Genomic DNA, 20,211 nt, shown 5'->3' with positions numbered 1-20,211 from the left:
GGAGTGTGATATTCTGGATGAAAGAGAGAGAGAGGGAGGGGGAAGTATTAAGCCGTTTAGCAGCTTTGAAAGTAGAGAAGTCCCTAGGCCCGAATGAAATGCATCCCAGGCTGTTGAGCGACGTAAAAGCGGAAATAGCAGCGGTGTTGACCATCATTTTCCAGTCCTCTTTGGATTTGGGCATGGTGCTGGAGGATTGGAGGACTGCTAATGTAGTACCCTTGTTTAAGAAGGGAGAAAGGGATAGGCCGAGTAATTACAGGCCCATCAGCCTAACCTCAGTGGTGGGAAAATTATTGGAAAAAACCCTGACAGGATAAATCTACATTTGGAAAGGCAAGGACTATTTAGGGACAGTCAGCACGGATTTGATAAGGGAAGGTCATGTTTGGCTAACCTGATTGAATTTCTTGAGGAGGTAACCAAGAGGGTCGATGAGGGTAGAGCATACGTGGTAATGTATATGGACTCGAGCAAAGCTTTTGATAAGGTCCCACATAGTCGACTGGTCATGAAGGTTAAAGCCCATGGGATCCACGGCAAAGTGGCAAGTTGGATCCAAAATTGGTTTGGAGATAGGAAGCAAAGGGTAACGGTTGATGGATATTTTTGAGACTGGAAGGATGTTTCCAGTGGGGTTCCACAGGGCTCAGTACTGGGACCCTTGCTTTTTGTGATATATATCAAAGATTTAGATTTGAATATAGGGAGTATGATTAAGAAGTTTGCAGACAACACTAAAATTGGCTGTGTGGTTGATAATGAAGAGGAAAGTCAGGGCTGCAGGAGGATATCAATCTACTGGTCAGGTGGGCAGAGCAGTGGCAAATGGAATTTAATTCAGAGAAATGTGAGGTGATGCACTTTGGGAGGGCTAATAAGGAAAGGTATACACATTAAGTGGTAGGCCACTTAATAGTGTAGAGGAACAAAGGGACCTTGGAGTGCTTGTCTACAGATCCCTGAAAGTAGGCGGCCAGGTGGATAAGGTGGTTAAAAAGGCATACACAATGCTTGCCTTTATTGGACGAGGCATAGAATATAAGAGCAGGGAGGTTATACTTAAATTGTATAATACTCTGGTTAGGCCACAGTTGGAGTACTGCGTGCAGTGCACTAGAGCGGGTGCAGAGGAGATTTACTAGGATGCTGCCTGGAATGGAGAATCTTAATTATGAGGACACATTGGAGAGGCTGGGTTTGTTCTCATTGGAATAGAGGAGATTGACAGGAGACCTTATTGAGGTGTACAAAATATTGAGGGGTCTGGACATAGTGGATAGTAAGGACCTATTTTCATTGGTGGAGGGCTCTATTACGAGGGGGCATAGTTTTAAGGTGGTTGCTGGAAGGTTTAGAGGGGATTTGAGGCGAGGGGGGGGGATGGTGCTTCTTTATGCAGAGGGTTGTAGGGATCTGGAACTCACTACCCGGATGCAGATACCCTCACCACTTTTAAGAGATGGTTGGATGGGCACTTGAAGTGTCGTAACCTGCAGGGTTAAGGACCTAGAGCTGGTAATTGGGATTAGATTAGATAACCTCTTGTTGATTGGCGCAGATATAACGGTAAGTGCTGCAAGGAATGGAATACAGACAGGGTGATCTCCTGGACTAGTTTCAATCGCCTGGATGGGTCGGAGAGGAGTTTTCCCAGATTTTTTCTCCCTAAATTGGCCTGGATTTTTAAATCTGGTTTTTGCCTCTCCAAGGAGAACACATGGCTTCATAGAAACATAGACATAGAAACATAGAAAATAGGTGCAGGAGTAGGCCATTCGGCCCTTCGAGCCTGCACCGCCATTCAATGAGTTCATGGCTGAACATGCAACTTCAGTACCCCATTCCTGCTTTCTCGCCATACCCTTTGATCCCCCTAGTAGTAAGGACTACATCTAACTCCTTTTTGAATATATTTAGTGAATTGGCCTCAACAACTTTCTGTGGTAGAGAATTCCACAGGTTCACCACTCTCTGGGTGAAGAAGTTTCTCCTCATCTCGGTCCTAAATGGCTTACCCCTTATCCTTAGACTGTGACCCCTGGTTCTGGACTTCCCCAACATTGGGAACATTCTTCCTGCATCTAACCTGTCTAAACCCGTCAGAATTTTAAACGTTTCTATGAGATCCCCTCTCATTCTTCTGAACTCCAGTGAATACAAGCCCAGTTGATCCAGTCTTTCTTGATAGGTCAGTCCCGCCATCCCGGGAATCAGTCTGGTGAACCTTCGCTGCACTCCCTCAATAGCAAGAATGTCCTTCCTCAAGTTAGGAGACCAAAACTGTACACAATACTCCAGGTATGGCCTCACCAAGGCCCTGTACAACTGTAGTAACACCTCCCTGCCCCTGTACTCAAATCTCCTCGCTATGAAGGCCAACATGCCATTTGCTTTCTTAACCGCCTGCTGTACCTGCATGCCAACCTTCAATGACTGATGTACCATGACACCCAGGTCTCGTTGCACCTCCCCTTTTCCTAATCTGTCACCATTCAGATAATAGTCTGTCTCTCTGTTTTTACCACCAAAGTGGATAACCTCACATTTATCCACATTATACTTCATCTACCATGCATTTGCCCACTCACCAAACCGATCCAAGTCACTCTGCAGCCTCCTCGCAGCTCACACTGCCACCCAACTTAGTGTCATCCGCAAATTTGGGGATACTACATTTAATTCCCTCGTATAAATCATTAATGTACAATGTAAACAGCTGGGGCCCCAGCACAGAACCTTGTGGTACCCCACTAGTCACTGCCTGCCATTCTGAAAAGTACCCATTAACTCCTACTCTTTGCTTCCTGTCTGCCAACCAGTTCTCAATCCACGTCAGCACACTACCCCCAATCCCATGTGCTTTAACTTTGCACATTAATCTCTTGTGTGGGACCTTGTCGAAAGCCTTCTGAAAGTCTAAATACACATCAACTGGTTCTCCCTTGTCCACTCTACTGGAAACATCCTCAAAAAATTTCAGAAGATTTGTCAAGCATGATTTTCCTTTGGTTGGGGTGGTGTGTAGAATGTTTCAATGTAAGAGGTGTCGCAGTTGTACGAGGCAGACTGGTTGGGCTGGGTGCTCTTTGACTTTCCGCTATTGTTCACAGATTTATCTGCAACCTTCAGGACTGCTGACCAATGGCCGTGCTACTCTGTCGGCCAGCATGGACACAATGGGCCGAAATGGCCTCCTTCTGCGCTGCAAATTTCTATGTTTCTATGTTTACTGAGTATTACTACACTGTGTGGTTCTACTCCACAAGCATCTGGCGAGTGGAGTGGAGGTGTTGATCTGTTGTAATAAACCTGGTGTGATTTTGAACTTGAAACGTTGGTCTGTGTCTCGCCTGAGCTCAAGGACAGGGTTGGTGTGCTTGCTATTAAGTGGGTGTTAAATCAAACAGCAGATTGGATAACTGAGACACCTACTGGCACCGGTCTCTGCGGAAAACCAACCCTTAGCGCAGCAAGGCATGGCCGATTTGGCACTGGTCACTGCCAAGTAAAAACGTTTACGTATTTAGACCCTACGCGAGGCCTCAAAAACCTCGGGAAATAACCCTTGACTGACCACTTACAGATCTGCCGGCCACGGCAGGACCGGAAAGATTATGGATATATCTGTGAGAATGACCAGAGTGGAAAGTAAAAGATCCGGTATGGAGAGGGCAGTAGGATCAGACAAGGTGGAAGAGGTGGTAGTTATTCCCAGGGACAAGGGGGGGCAGGGGTAGTGTCTGCATCATGAAACCCAAGGGGAGTTATAACCTGGAACCGTTGGTCAGTAACTCCCCAGTAGGATGTGAGGAATAACCTCGAGCATTCACCACCCACAAACATGATTGTGGACGGGTGACTGGAGTAGAGGGTTGGGTGGACGGGGGTCTCAGAAACAGTACAGTTTTCCCCGGGAAGCGGAGGCAGACTTGGAAACGGCGCTGGGATCCCTAGTACAACAGGGAGTGTTGAGAACGATTGCCACGCACATGAACTCCCCACTCTGCCAGTCAAGAAACCCGACCAGTCGTGGAGGGCCACTGTGAACTATCAGGTCCTCAACAGCAACATCCCAGCTTGCCTGCCCAGTCACGGCTGTCGCCAACCTGATCGGAAATCTCCCAGTGACCGCGACCACATTCACAGTGCTGGATATTTCCAACGGGTTCTGGTCAATCCCCCTCCGCCGGGAAGACCAGTATAAAAGTTTGCTTTTACATTTAAAGGACAACAATATACTTGGACATGTCTTCCCCAGGGTTTTCACAACAGTCCCTCCATTTTCCACCAGAGCATGGCCAATGCTCGGAAACAATTTAGCCAGCCCCAGCAGCTCATTCAGTATGTGGACGACATTCTCCTTTTCTCTTCAGATAGAGAGGAGCACGGGTCACTGCTGGACGAGCTGCTAAAACTATTAAGGGAGGCGGATTTTAAAGTTAACCCGAAGAAAGCACAGGGGTGGCCAGAAGGAGGTGAAATTCCTCGGGCTGACTGTCAGAGCGGGTGAGAGGGCCATTGATGAAGCCAGGCATAAGGCAGTACAAGAGCTCCCAGCCCCCAAAAACGTATCGGGAGTCAGGTCTTTCCTGGGACTCTCTGGTTACTGCAGGGACTTCATTGAAGGCTATGCAGCCACGGCAGCCCCTCTATTTCTGCTCCTCTGCAAGGGAGTCGAATGGGAGTGGGACCTCAATTGCCAGGAGGCATTCACTCGCCTGAAAGTGGATTTTCAGACAGCACCTGCTTGGTGCGATTAATCGGGGGAAGAGTTCTCCCTGGAGGTAGCAGCCAGTGGGGACAGCCTGAAATCCATGGTCTACTCCTCCAGGATTCTCAAGGATGTTGAGCGGGGATATTCCAACTACGAGAGGCATTTGCTAGCCACGGATTGGGCCAGAAAGCGCTCCCAGCTCTTTACGGGTTCTTCCACGCTGACACTCCTAAACCATCATACGACCACGCAGATGCTGCTGGACGGCAGGATTAAGGGTGGGACAGTGAGCAGTGCTCACATTGCTCACTGGACCCTGCTGCTCTCAGACATATCTGGGAGTGCAGGGGTTGACCGAAACCATGTTAGCAGCTAATATGATCTAACCAGGGACAGCCCATACGTGCACGGTGAAAGGGGTATGGGATGTGGAGGAGGGACTCAGGGCTGGGATACATCCGATAGGCTGGGACATCTATGTGGATGGGTCCAGCACCATGTCCGACGGAGAGCGACTCACCGGGTGTGGGATCTATGACCGAACCGCTAAGGTTGAGAAGGCCATAAAGCTCCCCAACACGGTGAGCGCTCAGCACGCCGAACTGGCAGCAGTGGACTATGTGGTGACCAATCCCGACGAGTTCTCTACTCCATACACCATTTGCTCAGATTCGATGTTCACGTGCTCCTGCACGGAATATTTGGCAATCTGGGCAAGACGAGATTTTAAGTCCGCCGATGGGAGACTCCTGGCCACGGCGTGGCTGCTACACAAGATTTTAAAGAGGCCACTGGCACACGAGGGGTTGACTATTTCCACAAGGTGAAAGCTCACTCCAAAACGGAGCCAAGAGGGGAAGGGAACAAAAAGGCCGACAAGCTAGCCAAAAGGGGAGCTAGGGACGGCATTTTATGGGATCCAGGTATAGCAGGTCCAATAGCAGCGATCTGGGACAGGGTAGGCACGCAGGGGGCAGCTCGAGCCCCGGATCTCAACAAGCACAGGCCCAGGACCATGTTCTTAAAGCCGTCCTACTCGGCAGGGAGAAAGGGGAAAATGTTGAGGGTCCCTTCAGTGCTGCAGACATTTGCATCCGGGTCAGAATGCTGTTCAAGGGGGACCGGTGGGTGGTCCCAGCACAGCACCGATAGGAATTCCTCCAGCTGGCCCATGGGGGCCCAGGGGCGGGACACCTGGGACCATAAACGACTTGGCAGAGAGTAGAGGAGGCAGGGTGGTGTCCACAGCTGAGAGAGGATGTCTAGGACTTCTGTGCACTTTGGTGTGCGCAGTGAACAATCCCGACCCACAGCGCAGGAAGACTCCCCTGGGACACACCAGGAGAGGGGCCGTGGCGATCGTTGCCCCTACCCACTACTAAATCAGGTAATAAATACTGTTTAGTCCTGGTGGATGTCTTCTCAAAGTGAGTTGAAGCCTTCCCTTGCCGGGAGGCCACAACCCTGGCCACTGCTCGGATCCTGGTAAAGGAGGTATTCTCCAGGTGGGGGCTGCCTCAGGTAGTGGAGTCCGACCAGGGAAGCCACTTTACGGGTCAAGTGATGCAAACCACCCTGAAATTCCTGGAGACAGAGGGGAAATGTCATGTGACTCACAACCCCCAGTCATCGGGGATAATGGAGCGCATGAACCGGACCCCGAAGGAACGGCTGAAGGAGGAGGTGGGCCAGTTCCCAAAAACCCGGGACGAGGTTCTGCCTCTGATTCTCATGCAGGTCCGGGCCAGCCCCACCAGGAGCACAGCGTACTCCCCTTACGAGCTGATGACCGGGAGGACCATGCGCACTCCAACCCATGTGTTGGCGCCGGTCCTCACTGAGACACAGCTCCGGGAGGTAGACCGGGATAAGTTTGTACAGCAGCTGTACAGTACTTTAAAACACGTCCACATGCAGGCAGCCAGCAGCCTGGGGAAGCAGCACCAACACAATCGGCTGTTGCTAGAGCCTCAGCGCACGCATGAATGGGAGGTGGGGGACCAGGTAATGGTCCGTAATTACGGCCGAGTGGGGGTGTTTGAGCCACTGTACATGGGGCCGTGCAACATTGCTGACAAGGCGAGTCCGATGGTTTACGCAGTGAAGCTCCCCAGACGCACAAAATGGCTCCACATCAACCAAGGCAAGCTGGTCAAGCCCGATGATGGAAAGACCAGGGCTAAAAGGCACCAGGGTACCATCATGAGCCTGGTGGAGATGGGTCTCCCTCCCCTGATATGGGACTACGGCGACCCAGTGGACAGGGCAGTAAGGAGGAGCAGACGGATCCCACGGTCGAGGGTGCCGTGGTCACCTCCCTACTCGTCCACCGCGAGCCGCAAGAGGCCCTGAGTGTAGAGTCATGGGGCTCTCGAGCCCTGCGGCCACTAGTGTATATAGTTTGTTTTACATTTCGTTTCCTTGTCGGTCTGGGTCTGTTGTGTATAACCTGATGGAACTGTGGAGGATAAAACCCTCTCAGAACAGATTTTTGCTTGTGTTTTATGTTATAGGAAAGTAAGGAAGTCCAAAAACACCAAGAGAATGACAGGAACGTTTGCTGAGCTGGTTTGGGATCGGCACCTTGGAGAGGGGAGACACCGAGGAGTCCGTCCTCTGTGGCTGCACTGGGGGGGGGGGGGGGGGGGAAGGGTCCACCGTGGTACAGGGGGGTAGGACTGGGGACACCGACGGTATGGCAGCCTACTTCCATCAGGGAAGATGGTCAGGGTGGCTGGGGTCCAATTCCACACAGTACTCCAGCAGCAAAGGTTTCACATATGGCGAAGCTTCCATACCATGCCCCGAGCTGCAAGTCTCGGCCACACGGGTTAGGATGACCAAGTGAAGGCGCATGTGCTTCAAGGGACACATACCCCTGGGATGGTGGTGGTGGCTCAGGAAATTGAGCTAAGATAAGGACAATCGATCCGCAGACTGGGAACGGATGGGGAACGATGTGTACCATCAGATTATGGGGACGAAGGGGAGCGTTGAAGTGTGCTGGCACAAATGGTTGAAAGAAGAGGAAGGAATTTACGTGTGTATATGGGGGTTGAATGGGTCTGCCCAACGGGCGTGTAGGTCGCGTTTTCGCGACGGCGGCAAGACTCCGGGACCAGGATCAGTTGGGGACGGAGTATGGACTCTTGTCTGATCCCAGACCTTCCAGATACTGTAATTTCCACGGAATTGTTAGCACGTGAGGTGGAGCACCTTCCCACAGCCCCACCGGTACAGGAGATGGAGGTTAGGTGTCCCACCACCACCACCTTGGGGCCAAGGAATGGGTTGGTGCTAGTCCCGACCGGCAAGATACTTTACCATAATGTGCACTACTCGGTCACCTCGGTTATCTTAAACCTGACCCAGGTTCACATGCCACGGTGGTATCCTGCAGAGGCTGAAAGGCTTTACGAGGCTCTGCTTAAAGAAATGTTTAGGAATGAGTTAAGTTATGGTGCCGTGGATCGGAGCAGTGTGTATGATCTGACGTCAGGTCAGCGCGGGGGTTCAGAAAGGTACAAGCGGGGGTTGTTTAACGACGCAGCCACAGCATTTAGCACTGGCATGTCAATTGTTAACAGTATGGACGATACTCAGTTGCAAATGCAGGTAAATAACTTGAGGGATCGGTTGCACAAGATACTGCGAGAAGGTAACGCGATAAGAGGGGTCGGAGTTGCGGGAAGATCAGGCTATGACCATCCATTTGAAGATCATAGCCGAGCTGAAGGCACATGGTCAAACGATTAACAGTTTCATCCGAGTAGATCGGAATGCCTCAGCTCAGGTGGCAAGGAATGACGCTTGTGTGTTGTACGGTGCTTAGCTGCTCAATTAAGGACGCAATCATTTGGAGGAGCTTCAACAAGGCCGCGTTCCTTCATGGATCAGCAACCGACACCTCATCGCGCTCAGCCCGTACGAAGGATCCATGAGCCCGTGCCAATTCCGACTTGCCTCAGAGGCTTATCCAGTCTCGGTAGATTGTGGCCGGTCCAAAGCTACGGTAATGGGGGTTGTGCTTCGGATGCCGGTGCTAGGCGGGTCACCACGACCAGCACCGGTAGACCGAGTACAGAACATCGGCGTTCTGAGGGACGGGGTACACGTGCAACATCATGGGGTCCCACCGTTTGTTGTAAAGTGGGGTTCCACCATGACCGGCACAGACCTTAATGGGTGCCAGAGCTGGGGAGCGCACAGCGTTTGTATGGTTTTGATCAACCGGTGTGTGGGTTTAAATCAGAGGGTGCGGAGCCCATTAATTACACCATGGAGATGGTGGCCCAGAGTCATGTTCCACCCCAGGTAGCTTACACGGGCGGAGGGACATACTGTATCACGACCAGCGTGACTCAATACCGAGTGCGTAACGACACTTGGTGCCCGGTTACAGATCAGACCTTCTGCTTCAAACCCCACACCAAGGTCCAGATAGCCTAAGAACGCATTATCCCCATTGCGGAACCCAGTACTGTTCACATCACGGTGAACTCAATTTGGTTATGAGATTCCATCTCTGCCCGAATACCTCACGAAACTACTCAAAGAGGTTGAACTATCCCAAAAACACTTTTACACCCTGGTACAGCAGAACTGGGAAACAGGAAAGGAGATAAAACAGCTTGTATCTCCATCATGGTGGGACACTGGCGTTGACATTGAGGTCCCTCCATAGATTCGGGTAACTTCTCGTGTGTTGGTGTTAGCTCAATGTGTGATAATTGTGTACCTGATTCATTTATCCTGCAGGAAGCATGGAAAGGCGCTCAGAAATCAGCAGCTAGTGTTGATCGACAACCAGCCCCGAATTTGAAAAGTCTCTTGCCTGTTTCCGCAGGATGCGTGTAAATACCTATATATTTCGTCTGGAGAATGTACTATGTATTTTCTGTAACTCTTTGTAAGGGCACTCAAACCTACCTGCTGACAATTGATGAAAGTTTCGGTCATGGTGGCGAGTGGCCTGGTTTTAAAGGAACGTTTGTAATACCCTTTGAAAAGTGTGTTGTAAACGTTATATGCTGTAACCGCAGAGGGGGGATCCACGGGAACTAGGTAACTTTGTTTTGGTAGGGGTATCACGAGGCATTCTCCTCGGAAGGATAAGGAAAAGGATATGGATATTTTCTCTGCAAAGCACAGTGTTAATATCAAAGGGGGGTCGACAAAGTCAACTCTGGACTGTTGTGTTTATATCCCTGTTGGCTGCACACCCTGAAAAGGACTTTTGAAATACTGTGACAAAAGATGGTTCGTCTGGATTAAGAAGAAACATGTTGCTGGGAGAAACACGTGAGGGCTGATCCCTCCCACAGAAACTGGAGACAGAAGCTGGGTCTGTTCAAATGTTAATTTGAACATTGGCCTGCCAGCGACCAGTGACGTCAAAGCTGGGTGCTCTTAGGAAGGCCAAGGGACTCGTGTGTGTGCGTGAAGCCAGGTTGTCCAAAGAGAGCAAGATGCTCGGACAAGACCGACACCTGTATTGTCTCCACAATGGTCCAGCAATCAGGACTGATGAGCCATTTAATACTCACTTGGGAAGCCTCGAGACATCGATCGGCTGGTTTTGTTCAGACCCCAACACATCTTAGATAGCGCGAAATAAGACCTGAAGAAGCCAGAAAGGTTCCCCAGAGGCAACAGAACCATCCAAACCCAGCCAGAATTGTGGATTACATGAGTATAACTGTTAAGCGTTTTGGAAGCTCGATCTTCGTTCTCTCGCATCCTACGTGAAGGCACATTTGCCCACCCCTCGAGGATAAGGACCGAGAGTGAAGCCTCGCTTCTCCAACCCGACGGACTTCAACTTTAACCTGGATCTTGCATGCTTCAATCAAGCACGGGGCCGTGGCGTTGAACCGCTGAGGAAGGACCAGCGAGCAAGAAAGAACGGAATTGGTTGCGAACTCAATAGTTGCACACTCACCAACCGATCCACATGAGGGGGTGTCAGTGTCAGTGTGCTCTAACCAAACCAGAGTGGGGTTTAGAGTTAGGTGGGTTCCAAGAGGGTTTAGCCCACGGGAAGGGTTGGTCTGTTATAAGGCTAACAAGGGCAGTACACTGTTTTACTGGGTATTACTGCACTGTGTGGTTCTACTTCACAAACTTCTGGTGAGTGGAGTGGAGGTGTTGATCTGTTATAGTAAACCTTGTGTGATTTTGAACTTGAAACGTCGGTCTGTGTCTCACTACAAGACAATCCGTTGTAACTCTTTTCGCCCGACCATAAGGACATGGTTAGTGTGCTTGCTATAAGCGGGTGTTAAATCATAAACAGCAGATTGAATAACAGAGAACTATTGGCACCGGTTTCTGCGGAAAACCAACCCGTAGCGCAGCAAGCAAGGCAGGGCCGATTTGGCACCGGTCACTGCCAAGTAAAAACCCTTATGCATTTGGACCCCAAGGTGAGGCCTCAAAAACCTCGGAAGGTAACTGTAGACTGACCACTTACATGCGCCAGCATAACTCAGCGAGTTACAATTCTGTTAGGTTAGATTTTTTTGCGTCATGGGGGCGTAACCTGATGTCTGCGCCAGGTTTGATCAATTATGGAAGTTTGGCCAAAAAAAATTTCTCCTAGGTCGGCGTATGTGACCACTCCCGAAAAACCTTCTGGTGAATTACTCACACGCCACCACTGAACATCTGCAAACAGGGCTGGAGAGTCGGAGCGTCGGCCAGCAGAATCAGTCCTGCGCCTGGACACAGGCTTGGTTTCAAGAGAAGCCTGGGGGGAGTTGGGGGCTGTGGAAAGCAATCGGAAGGCATCAGAAGCCTGCACTACCCATCAAATGTAGCCCGGGTGGGTGAGGGGGCTGTGGAAGGCGATCAGAAGGCATCACAAGACTGCACTACGCATCAAATGTAGCCCTGTGGGTTGGGGGTATTCCGGATCACCGCGCCTGCTCAGACCGGAGTGTGGTCCATACAGACCTGTGGGGAGAGAAAACAAAGAACCTTGACCTGCCTGCCTGCCTGCCGTTTTGAGCTTCTTGCAAAGGTAAAATTTAAGCATGGGAGCAATACTGACAATGCCATACTTTATGCGAGCCTTTTGCATGATAGTGCTGCGGAAGACACAATTGATTCGACGTCATCGCATGAGGAACCTCAGAGACCATTGGGTGATGGGCAGGAGGCCTTACCCACGTCGGGTATACCGAGATAGGCATTCGTACCTGCACCTGAGTAATGCAGACTGTTACAGAAGGCTGCGTTTCCGCAAAGAAGTTGTAATTGAAATCTATGAGTTGGTAAGAGCAGACCTGCAACCAAGAAACATCAGGAGCAGTGCTTTGTCAGTTGAAGTGAAGGTTACCGTTGCACTTTCATTCTATGCATCCGGATCGTTCCAAGCTACAACTGGGGATATGCGCACCTTTTCTCAACATGCAACACATGTCTGCATTCGCCAGGTGACTGCTGCATTATATGCCTGAAGGAATGACTGCATAAAGTTCCACATGACCGCCCAGGCAATGCGTGATAGGGTTGTGGGCTTCTTCAGGATTGCTGGCCTCCCAAAGGTACAGGGCTGCATTGATTGCACCCACATCGCCTTGTGAGCACCTTTGGAGGATTCAGAGATGTACAGGAACAGAAAAGGCTTCCACTCCATTAATGTACAGCTCGTGTGTAACGACATACATCGCATCATGTCAGTTGATGCCAGATACCCTGGGAGCACCCATGATGCGTTAATCCTACACAAGAGCGCTATATCTGCCATGTTTCAGCAGCAGCCAAAAGGGCAGAGCTGGCTACCGGGAGGCAAAGGGTACAGCCTCGCCACCTGGCTCATGACACCCCGACACGTAACCTGGACAGAAGCTGACTGGGAATACAACATGTCGCACATTGCGATGCGCAGCATAATAGAGAGGATCATTAGCATCTTGAAGCAGCGTTTCTGATGCCTGGACCATTCCGGAGGCTACTTGCTATACTCACCTGAGATTGTCGGTCAGTTCACTGTTGTGTGTTGCATGCTGCATAACTTAGCCATCATGAGGCAGCAGCAGCTGGTAGTAGAAGACCCACCTGAGGTGAGAGTGGCTGATGATGAGGAGGAAGATGCATGACGAGGAGTAGGAGGAGGACGAAGAAGCCAAGCAACTACCTGAATCCGGAGCACAACAACGGAGGAGGGTGGGCCGTCGTGCCCCTTTAACGATTGCTCGTGCCTTGCACCAGCAGCTCATCCGTGAACGCTTTGCTGCTTGAAGGCTGAGCAGCAACTATTCCAAATGGACCATGTTTACTGTTTGGACCTGTTCCGTTGTGTTGTGTTAATGGAACAAATAATGGAAATGATTCTTCTTTAGTTCAAAAAGTTGTGTTAATAATGGAAATAATTCAGTTACAATTTAAAATATATTTTATTCAAAAGTTTAACAAACATTTGTTTGTATTTAACTTAGTTTTAATTAAAATATTCTTGCATCAAACTTTAAAGTTTTCAGTTAAGATCACTTACAAAGTTTAAGATCACTTACAAGCAGGCAGTAGCAAAATGCTTCTTGGGTTAGTACCAAGTGAATTCTTTCGAATATCTCGGGTAATGCGCACTTCTTGATGGGGGGGCAGGCGGTAATGTGGAAGGCCTGGCTTGGGTCTCTTCAGAGGCTGGTCTGGTGATTGGAGTGGGAGTGGCAGTTGATTTTGTCAATCGCAGCGGGGTCTGGGCATGTTCCCTTATTGCAGCAGCTAACTCCAAAATGCCCTCCCTCATGTGCCCTGACAGTGTCTCAACTACCTCCAACATTCCATCCATCATGTTCGCCGCCAGTGTCTCAGCTACCTGCGACATTCCCTCCCTCATGTTCCCAGACAGCATTCCCATTTCTTGAGAGTGTTGTTACTTTTCCTGACACCTCATCACCCACCCCACTGATGGTGTCCAGGAATGATTTTGTAAGGTCAATGCTCTCCGCACTCATTGCCATCATCTGAACCACATCTGTTAGATCCTGCACCTCAGTAGAGCGCTGTCGAGCTCACCTTCCCCTCCTCACCCTGGGTGTGACTCGCAGCATCCCAGTGGGACCCGCAGCCTCGGACGGTGGGGTTCTGGGTGTGCCTCGCTGCATCCCACTGGGTCCCGCAGCCTCGGACGGTGTGGCCTTGGGTGCGCCTCGCTGCATCCCATTGGGTCCCGCAGCGCCGGACGGTGGGAAACCATGGAATGTCCAACCAACACACAAGCCACTTCTCAGGGAAGGGGCTAGCACCGCAATGGGCGGCACCTGCACCTCCTCCAAAGTAAGTACAACAGTTGGCACTTCATCCATCCCTTCCCCACTCACCCCCCCATGCTCTTGGTCTGGAAGGTGGGATTGGAAGATGTTCTCCTTTTCAGACTTGTCCTCGTCTGAATCTTCTCCTGCATCATCAGGGTTGGCCTCAAGTTCTGCAAAATATAACAGAACAGACAAATGGTTAGCAGCAGAGGAGTAGGCAGGATGGGTGGCATGAGTAGGCTCACAGCACAGGCAGCAGGTTGATCTGAAGGACCACGATGAATGATAGCATATTGCATCAACCGAAGCGTAGCTGACAGAGACATCCCCATGAAACGAAGCATGGTGAGCCCGCGCGGAACTTAACATTTAGGAAAACCAGACTGGAATTTGCAGGACTTACCCTCTCCCTTGAGTGTAGGCGCTGCTTGTGCAGTGGTAGTTGCTTTTCTCCTGGCAGGACCCATCAAAGCAAGGGTGTCAGTGGGTGCAGATTTGCTGGGCCTCCTCCTTTTCGAGTTCTTCCTCGTTTGTTGTGTGCCATTTTCCTCTGCAAAGATGAAAATATAACTTTTTAAAGAGAGGGTGTCTTTCTGCTGGGTGGGACATACAGATGGTCACATTTACAATTGTAATTCCAGTGAAAAATGAAGATATTACTTACACTAACTATTGAACCAAAGTCCTGCCATTTCTTTTTGCACTGGCCTCCAGACCTCGAGATGGTCACCATTGCACAGTTATCTTCTGCAAGTTGGTTCCAGCGTTTCTTAATTTCTGAGTGGAACTTTTATGTAACCTCTGCTGCTGTCCAGCTCCTGCCATCTGCCCTCAATCACAGTCACTAGTGCCTCCACTTCATCCTGTAAGAAATTCTTGAACCTTGCACCACATTGCATCTTGTATTGCAGCTCCGATTTTTCCAATGAGTTCTTTAAAAAAGGCCGATTGCAGACCGGGAGCTGTACTGCGCATGTGCGCCCATCGGAATCACGTGCATGTGCAGAAGGGGCGGCATCGTTTTTTTGGTGCAGAAAGTTGGCTCCACCGCCCGAGGTTACAGGACAGGCTGTGCAGCCCCAATTTTGAAAAATAGAGTGGGGAAACTTGGCACATTTATTTTTTTGGAGTAATGCTGGCCTAGAAAAACGAGTGTAATTCTGGCAATACGCCAAAAAACAGCTTTGGGTAAAATTGAGCCCATAATTTGTAAATTATAACTTCTGGCTAGCAGAGAACAGTTTTTTCTTTTTAAAAAAAAATATAAATGTTGATTTTTTTCAATTTTATTTTATTAGCTCTCCCATTTCCTTTTTTAATTCTCACACTTTATTTAAAATTTGTCGAGCTGTATTCTTAGCACTTGCTTTTTCTTTTTTCTCAGATTTCTTTGCTGCTGTTTTGCAAAGTTTTCTAGTTTTCCAATTTTAATATTTTCATTTCCATTTTCCGAACTCTTCCAGCTAACCTGCAAAATTCCACTGGACATAACCGTTTTCCAACCAGCATTCCAATCACTAGCATCACTTTCCTACTGAGCTCTACAATGAGATGTCACAACATCCCAGTACATTAGAACATAAGAACATAAGAAATAGGAGCAGGAGTAGGCTGCCTGACCCCTCGAGCCTGCTCCGCCCTTCAATAAGATCATGGCTGATCTGATCACGGACTCAGCTCCACTTCCCTGCCCGCTCCCCATAACCCTTATCTCAAAATTCTGTCTATCTCCGCCTAAAATATATTCATGACCCAGCCTCCACAGCTCTCTGGGACAGAGAATTACATAGATTTACAATCCTCAGAGAAGAAATTCCTCCTCATCTCAGTTTTAAATGGGCGACCCTTTATTCTAAGACTATGTCCCCTAGTTTTAATTTCCCCTATGAGTGGAAATATCCTCTCTGCGTCCACCTTGTCGAGCCCCCTCATTATCTTATATGTTTCAATAAGATCACCTCTCATTCTTCTGAACTCCAATGAGTATAGGCTCACCTATCTTCATATGTCAACTCCCTCATCTCCGGAATTAACATAGTGAACCTTCTCTGAACAGCCTCCAATGCAAGCATATACGTCCTTAAATATGAAGATCAAAACTATGCACAGTACTCTAGGTGTGGCCTCACCAATACCCTGTACAGTTGTAGCAGGACTTCTCTGCTTTTATACTCTCTCCCCCTTGCAATAAGGTCAACATTCCATTTGCCTTCCTGATTACTTGCTGTACCTGCATACTCACTTTTTGTCACTCATTCACAAGGACCTCCAGGTCCCTCTGTACTGCAGCACTTTGCAATTTTTCTCCATTTAAATTATAATTTGCTTTTCTATTTTTTCTGCCAAAACCTCACATTTTCCCACATTATACGCCATCTGCCAAATTTTTACCCACTTAGCCTGTCTATATCCCTTTGCAAATTTTGTGTGCCCTCCTCACAATTTGCTTTCCCACCCATCTTTGTATCATCAGCAAAGTTGCCAACATTACACTCGGTCCCTTCATCCAAGTCATTAATATAGACTGTAAATAGTTGAGGGCCCAACACCGATCCCTGCAGCACCCCACTAGTTACTGTTTGCCAACCGGAAAATGAACCATTTATCCCTACTATCTGTTTTCTGTTAGTTAGCCAATCCTCTATCGATGCTAATATATTACCCCCAACCCTGTGAACTTTTATCTTGTGCAGTAATCTTTTATGTGACACCTTATCGAATGCCTTCTGGAAATCCAAAAACACCCCATCCACTGGTTCCCCCTTATCCATCTTACTCGTTACATCCTCAAAGAACTCCAGCAAATTTGTCAAACATGATTATTTCCCTTTCATAAAACCATGCTTAATTGAATTATGCTTTTCCAAATGTCCCGCTACTGCTTCCTTAATAATGGACTCCAGCATTTTCCCAACAATACATGCCTCCTATGGCCACACTATCAGACTTGTTTTCATCCTGATGAATTTTACTGACAAGATGTCTCTTAAAAAAAGAACCTGATGGGTACTTGCAAATATATGTCCATCTACAAACATGTTAAATTTATGTTATTTAGTTTTCATTTGTATTCCTGCCTTTGTCTTCCTTTCCAGTTGTATATTCTATTTTTCCAGACACTTTAAAGTGTGTGTGCTGGAAGACATTTTAACTTTTACTTTGGGTTTATATTAAAAAGAAATTACTAATCGGGTGAAATGTTCACAAGAAGCAAGTTCTCTGTCCTGTAGAGATTAGCAAGCCACAAATAAAGTTATTACTGGTCAGGAATGGGGAAATAAAATTATAATCTAATCTAAAACAAACCAGCTGGTAAAATCTGATCATTTAAAAATGGAAAAATGACAGATGAACATGATTTCTAAATTTTCAACTAATTGTAAAGCAGAGCAATTAAGTCGAACTCATGAAAGTTACACTTATCTGAAGAAAAGTCACCAAGGAGGAACATAAAATTATCCTCAGCAGGCATTTTGCCTTTACCCGCTTATGCTATATTACTTTAGGCTCAGTACTACCTTTCCTCAATTTCAAAAAATGACATGTGTAGTCCTTAGATATTGGATCTTGCACAAAAAAAAGTCAGACTTAACAAGATCACATTATATATAACATTCACTTGTCTCTTTACCTAGTGCTGGTTCTGGTGCTATGCCAATGCTCTGTAGCAAAGCCTCGGTCTCTCTCCTTTTGCGGTCAAGATCAGAGTCCTCAGGGGGTGGCTCTTTCTTCTGTTGCATTTCAGTCTGAAAGAACAACAGGAAGCTCCACTAAGTTAGCTCTAAATCGAAAATATTGTGTTTTCCTCATGTCTTAAATAAATTCCACATTCAACCACTGAACAGTATAAAGAGATCTATATGAAATAAATGTTGCGGTTGTTTATTCATGACTATTCTTCAACTTGTCTCTCAATGCCCACAAGTACAACATTCATTGCTCCAAAAATATTAGGAATTTTTAAAGGAGCCAACGCGAAAACTCTACAGGGCAAATTTTCCCCGATTGCATTGGGCATAAATAATTCCCTGTGCAAAGCAGAGAGGAAAATTGTGTGGACAGGACTGCCGCCTGTTAAGGAGTACGCTTGATTTTCCACTACATGCTGGCAGTTACTTACATCCGAGTGCATCCCAGTAAAATCTGTTCCATAAGTCTGTCTCTTACAATACTATTCCAATAGTCTATTTTATTTTACCGCTTAAATATTATTTTTAATATCCTATTTGGTCATCTGTGGCATTACTTATGGAGAAACACAAAAAATGAATGCACATCTGGACAGAAATGCGAGCCAGAGTGCAAGCTACATATTAATTTGAGCCAAGTCATGGCTGGTCATCTCGATGAGTCTTTTACCAAAGAAAGAGACCAGCGCTGCACCTTTCCTCTCCCGGGACCAAGACTATGACAGCAGGGGATTCTCATCGTCATCTTAGACATGGGAGTGGACCCAGAGGATAAAGACTCCAGATAATGGCATGCGATTGTAGTTCAGGCCTTGTGAAGCCTCGGTCTCCCATATTCAGCACACTAAAAAGAGAACAACTCTCACATCAGAAGATCCGCAGAGCCAAGTCGCTCCACCAAATAGCCACGTAGACTTTCAGTACAACATATAATCGATCGATCATTTCCATCATTTAGTATTTTACACTACATTTTGTGTTATTTCAGATAGTAGATGATTACTACCTGAATTTATGTTGATGAATTATTGGGAGTGTTGATCAACATTATGGAGCCGAAATTTCCCCTTTTTTGCACCCAGTTAGCGCCGCCGGCTGACTCTAATGGGGCCCAATTGTCATTTCGCCCGAGGACGTGTGGCGGTTGCGCCTGAGGCGAAATTGCCCCCAAGATGTTGGGGGTGATTTGAAGTTAGCGCCGCACCCCACGATTTGCATGGGCCAACGCGCACCCGGCCAGGCGTGCTGACCCCTCAGCACCCAGTGCCAGCGGGATGCGAGGCTGGCTTTGCGGGGCGCTGACATCGGCCTCTTAAAAGGGAGACCTTGTGCACCGCGAGCCGCTATTTTCTTTTGTCGTGATTCCTCATCTCGACTGGGCTGCCATCATGCAGCCTTAGCACTCCTCTTTGGGTGCTGGGCTGCTGGCTCGGTCGAGTTTGTCCTTGATGGCCATCAAAGGGCCTGCAGAATCCACTGCGTCCCTCCCCTTTAACTGAAGGGGAGGAACATTGTGGCAAGTGAGCACTACGATCCGCGTAGCGCTGACCTCTTCATCGTGGCACTGACCTCAGCACCGCTCCTGAAACGGAATGCCTGAGACAGCACTCCACCTCGTTTGAGGGGTGCAAAACGCAATTCCACGCCAGGGGAGAGGCAATTTTGACCCTTCTGAGTTGGCTTGTTTAAAATTTACTCATTTAACATTTTACTCTCATCAACGTGTGTACCATTTAAATTTGCTGCGCAGTATTTCTTCCAGCAGCAGGAGCTGGTGTGCGGCCCGACGACTGGTGCACAACCTTGAGGCCATGCACCTTCGGGGAAACATTGATGTGCAGCCTTCAACAGCTCATCAAAACTTGTTAAGTTGCCCGTGAGTCCAAATAATTTCTCACCCCTGCTCTAGAAAGTACCTAGATTGCATTTTGAAAGAGCAATAATTGTTATACTATTTGTAATTTAGTCATGCCACACTTGGAATACTGTGTCCAGTTTTAGTCTCCTCACATGGTGGATGAAATTGAGACTCTGGAAAGGGTGCTGAAGAGGGCCATTAGGGCCAAGTCTAAAGCATCTTAATTACCACGATAGGTAAAGAGAGTTAGACTCTTTACCTGAGAACAGTGTAAACTTAGGGTGGCAGGGAGGGGGGAGGATATGATTGAGTTTTATAAGATAATGAAGGGAATAAACAGTGTTCCAGCTGACCGTTTATTCTAATTAAATGGGTCAAGCAGGACCAGGGGGCACAAATTTAACTTGTATAAGGCTTAAAATGGACTGCAAAAGCTTCTATAGATATGTAAAGAGAAAAAGGTTAGTAAAGACAAACGTAGGTCCGCTGCAGTCAGAATCAGGGGAAGTCATAACTGGGAACAAAGAAATGGCAGATCAATTGAACAAGTACTTTGGTTCGGTATTCACTAAGGAGGACACAAACAACCTTCCGGATATAAAAGGGGTCAGAGGGTCTAGTCAGAAGGAGGAACTGAGGGAAATCCTTATTCGTCAGGAAATTGTGTTGGGGAAATTGATGGGACTG

The 20,211-nt window shown here is 48.1% G+C and overlaps 1 protein-coding gene across 6 annotated transcripts in view; it reads right to left on the bottom strand.

Annotated features, from left to right (window-relative positions):
- Nucleotides 1-20,211, bottom strand: part of LOC139264489 (cytoplasmic dynein 1 intermediate chain 1) — a 532,713-nt gene that overhangs the window by 397,742 nt on the left and 114,760 nt on the right. For all 6 annotated transcript variants that reach the window (XM_070881048.1, XM_070881047.1, XM_070881049.1 and 3 more), the window contains one exon: nt 17,609-17,723. In XM_070881048.1, coding sequence (XP_070737149.1) covers nt 17,609-17,723 — 115 coding nt within the window. The remainder of the gene's footprint in view (nt 1-17,608; nt 17,724-20,211) is intronic.

The sequence above is a fragment of the Pristiophorus japonicus genome, chromosome 5, assembly GCF_044704955.1.
Source record: "Pristiophorus japonicus isolate sPriJap1 chromosome 5, sPriJap1.hap1, whole genome shotgun sequence".
NCBI lineage: Eukaryota > Metazoa > Chordata > Chondrichthyes > Pristiophoridae > Pristiophorus > Pristiophorus japonicus.
The sequence above is the reverse complement of the archived record's forward strand: the minus strand, read 5'-3'. Positions and strand labels throughout refer to the sequence as shown.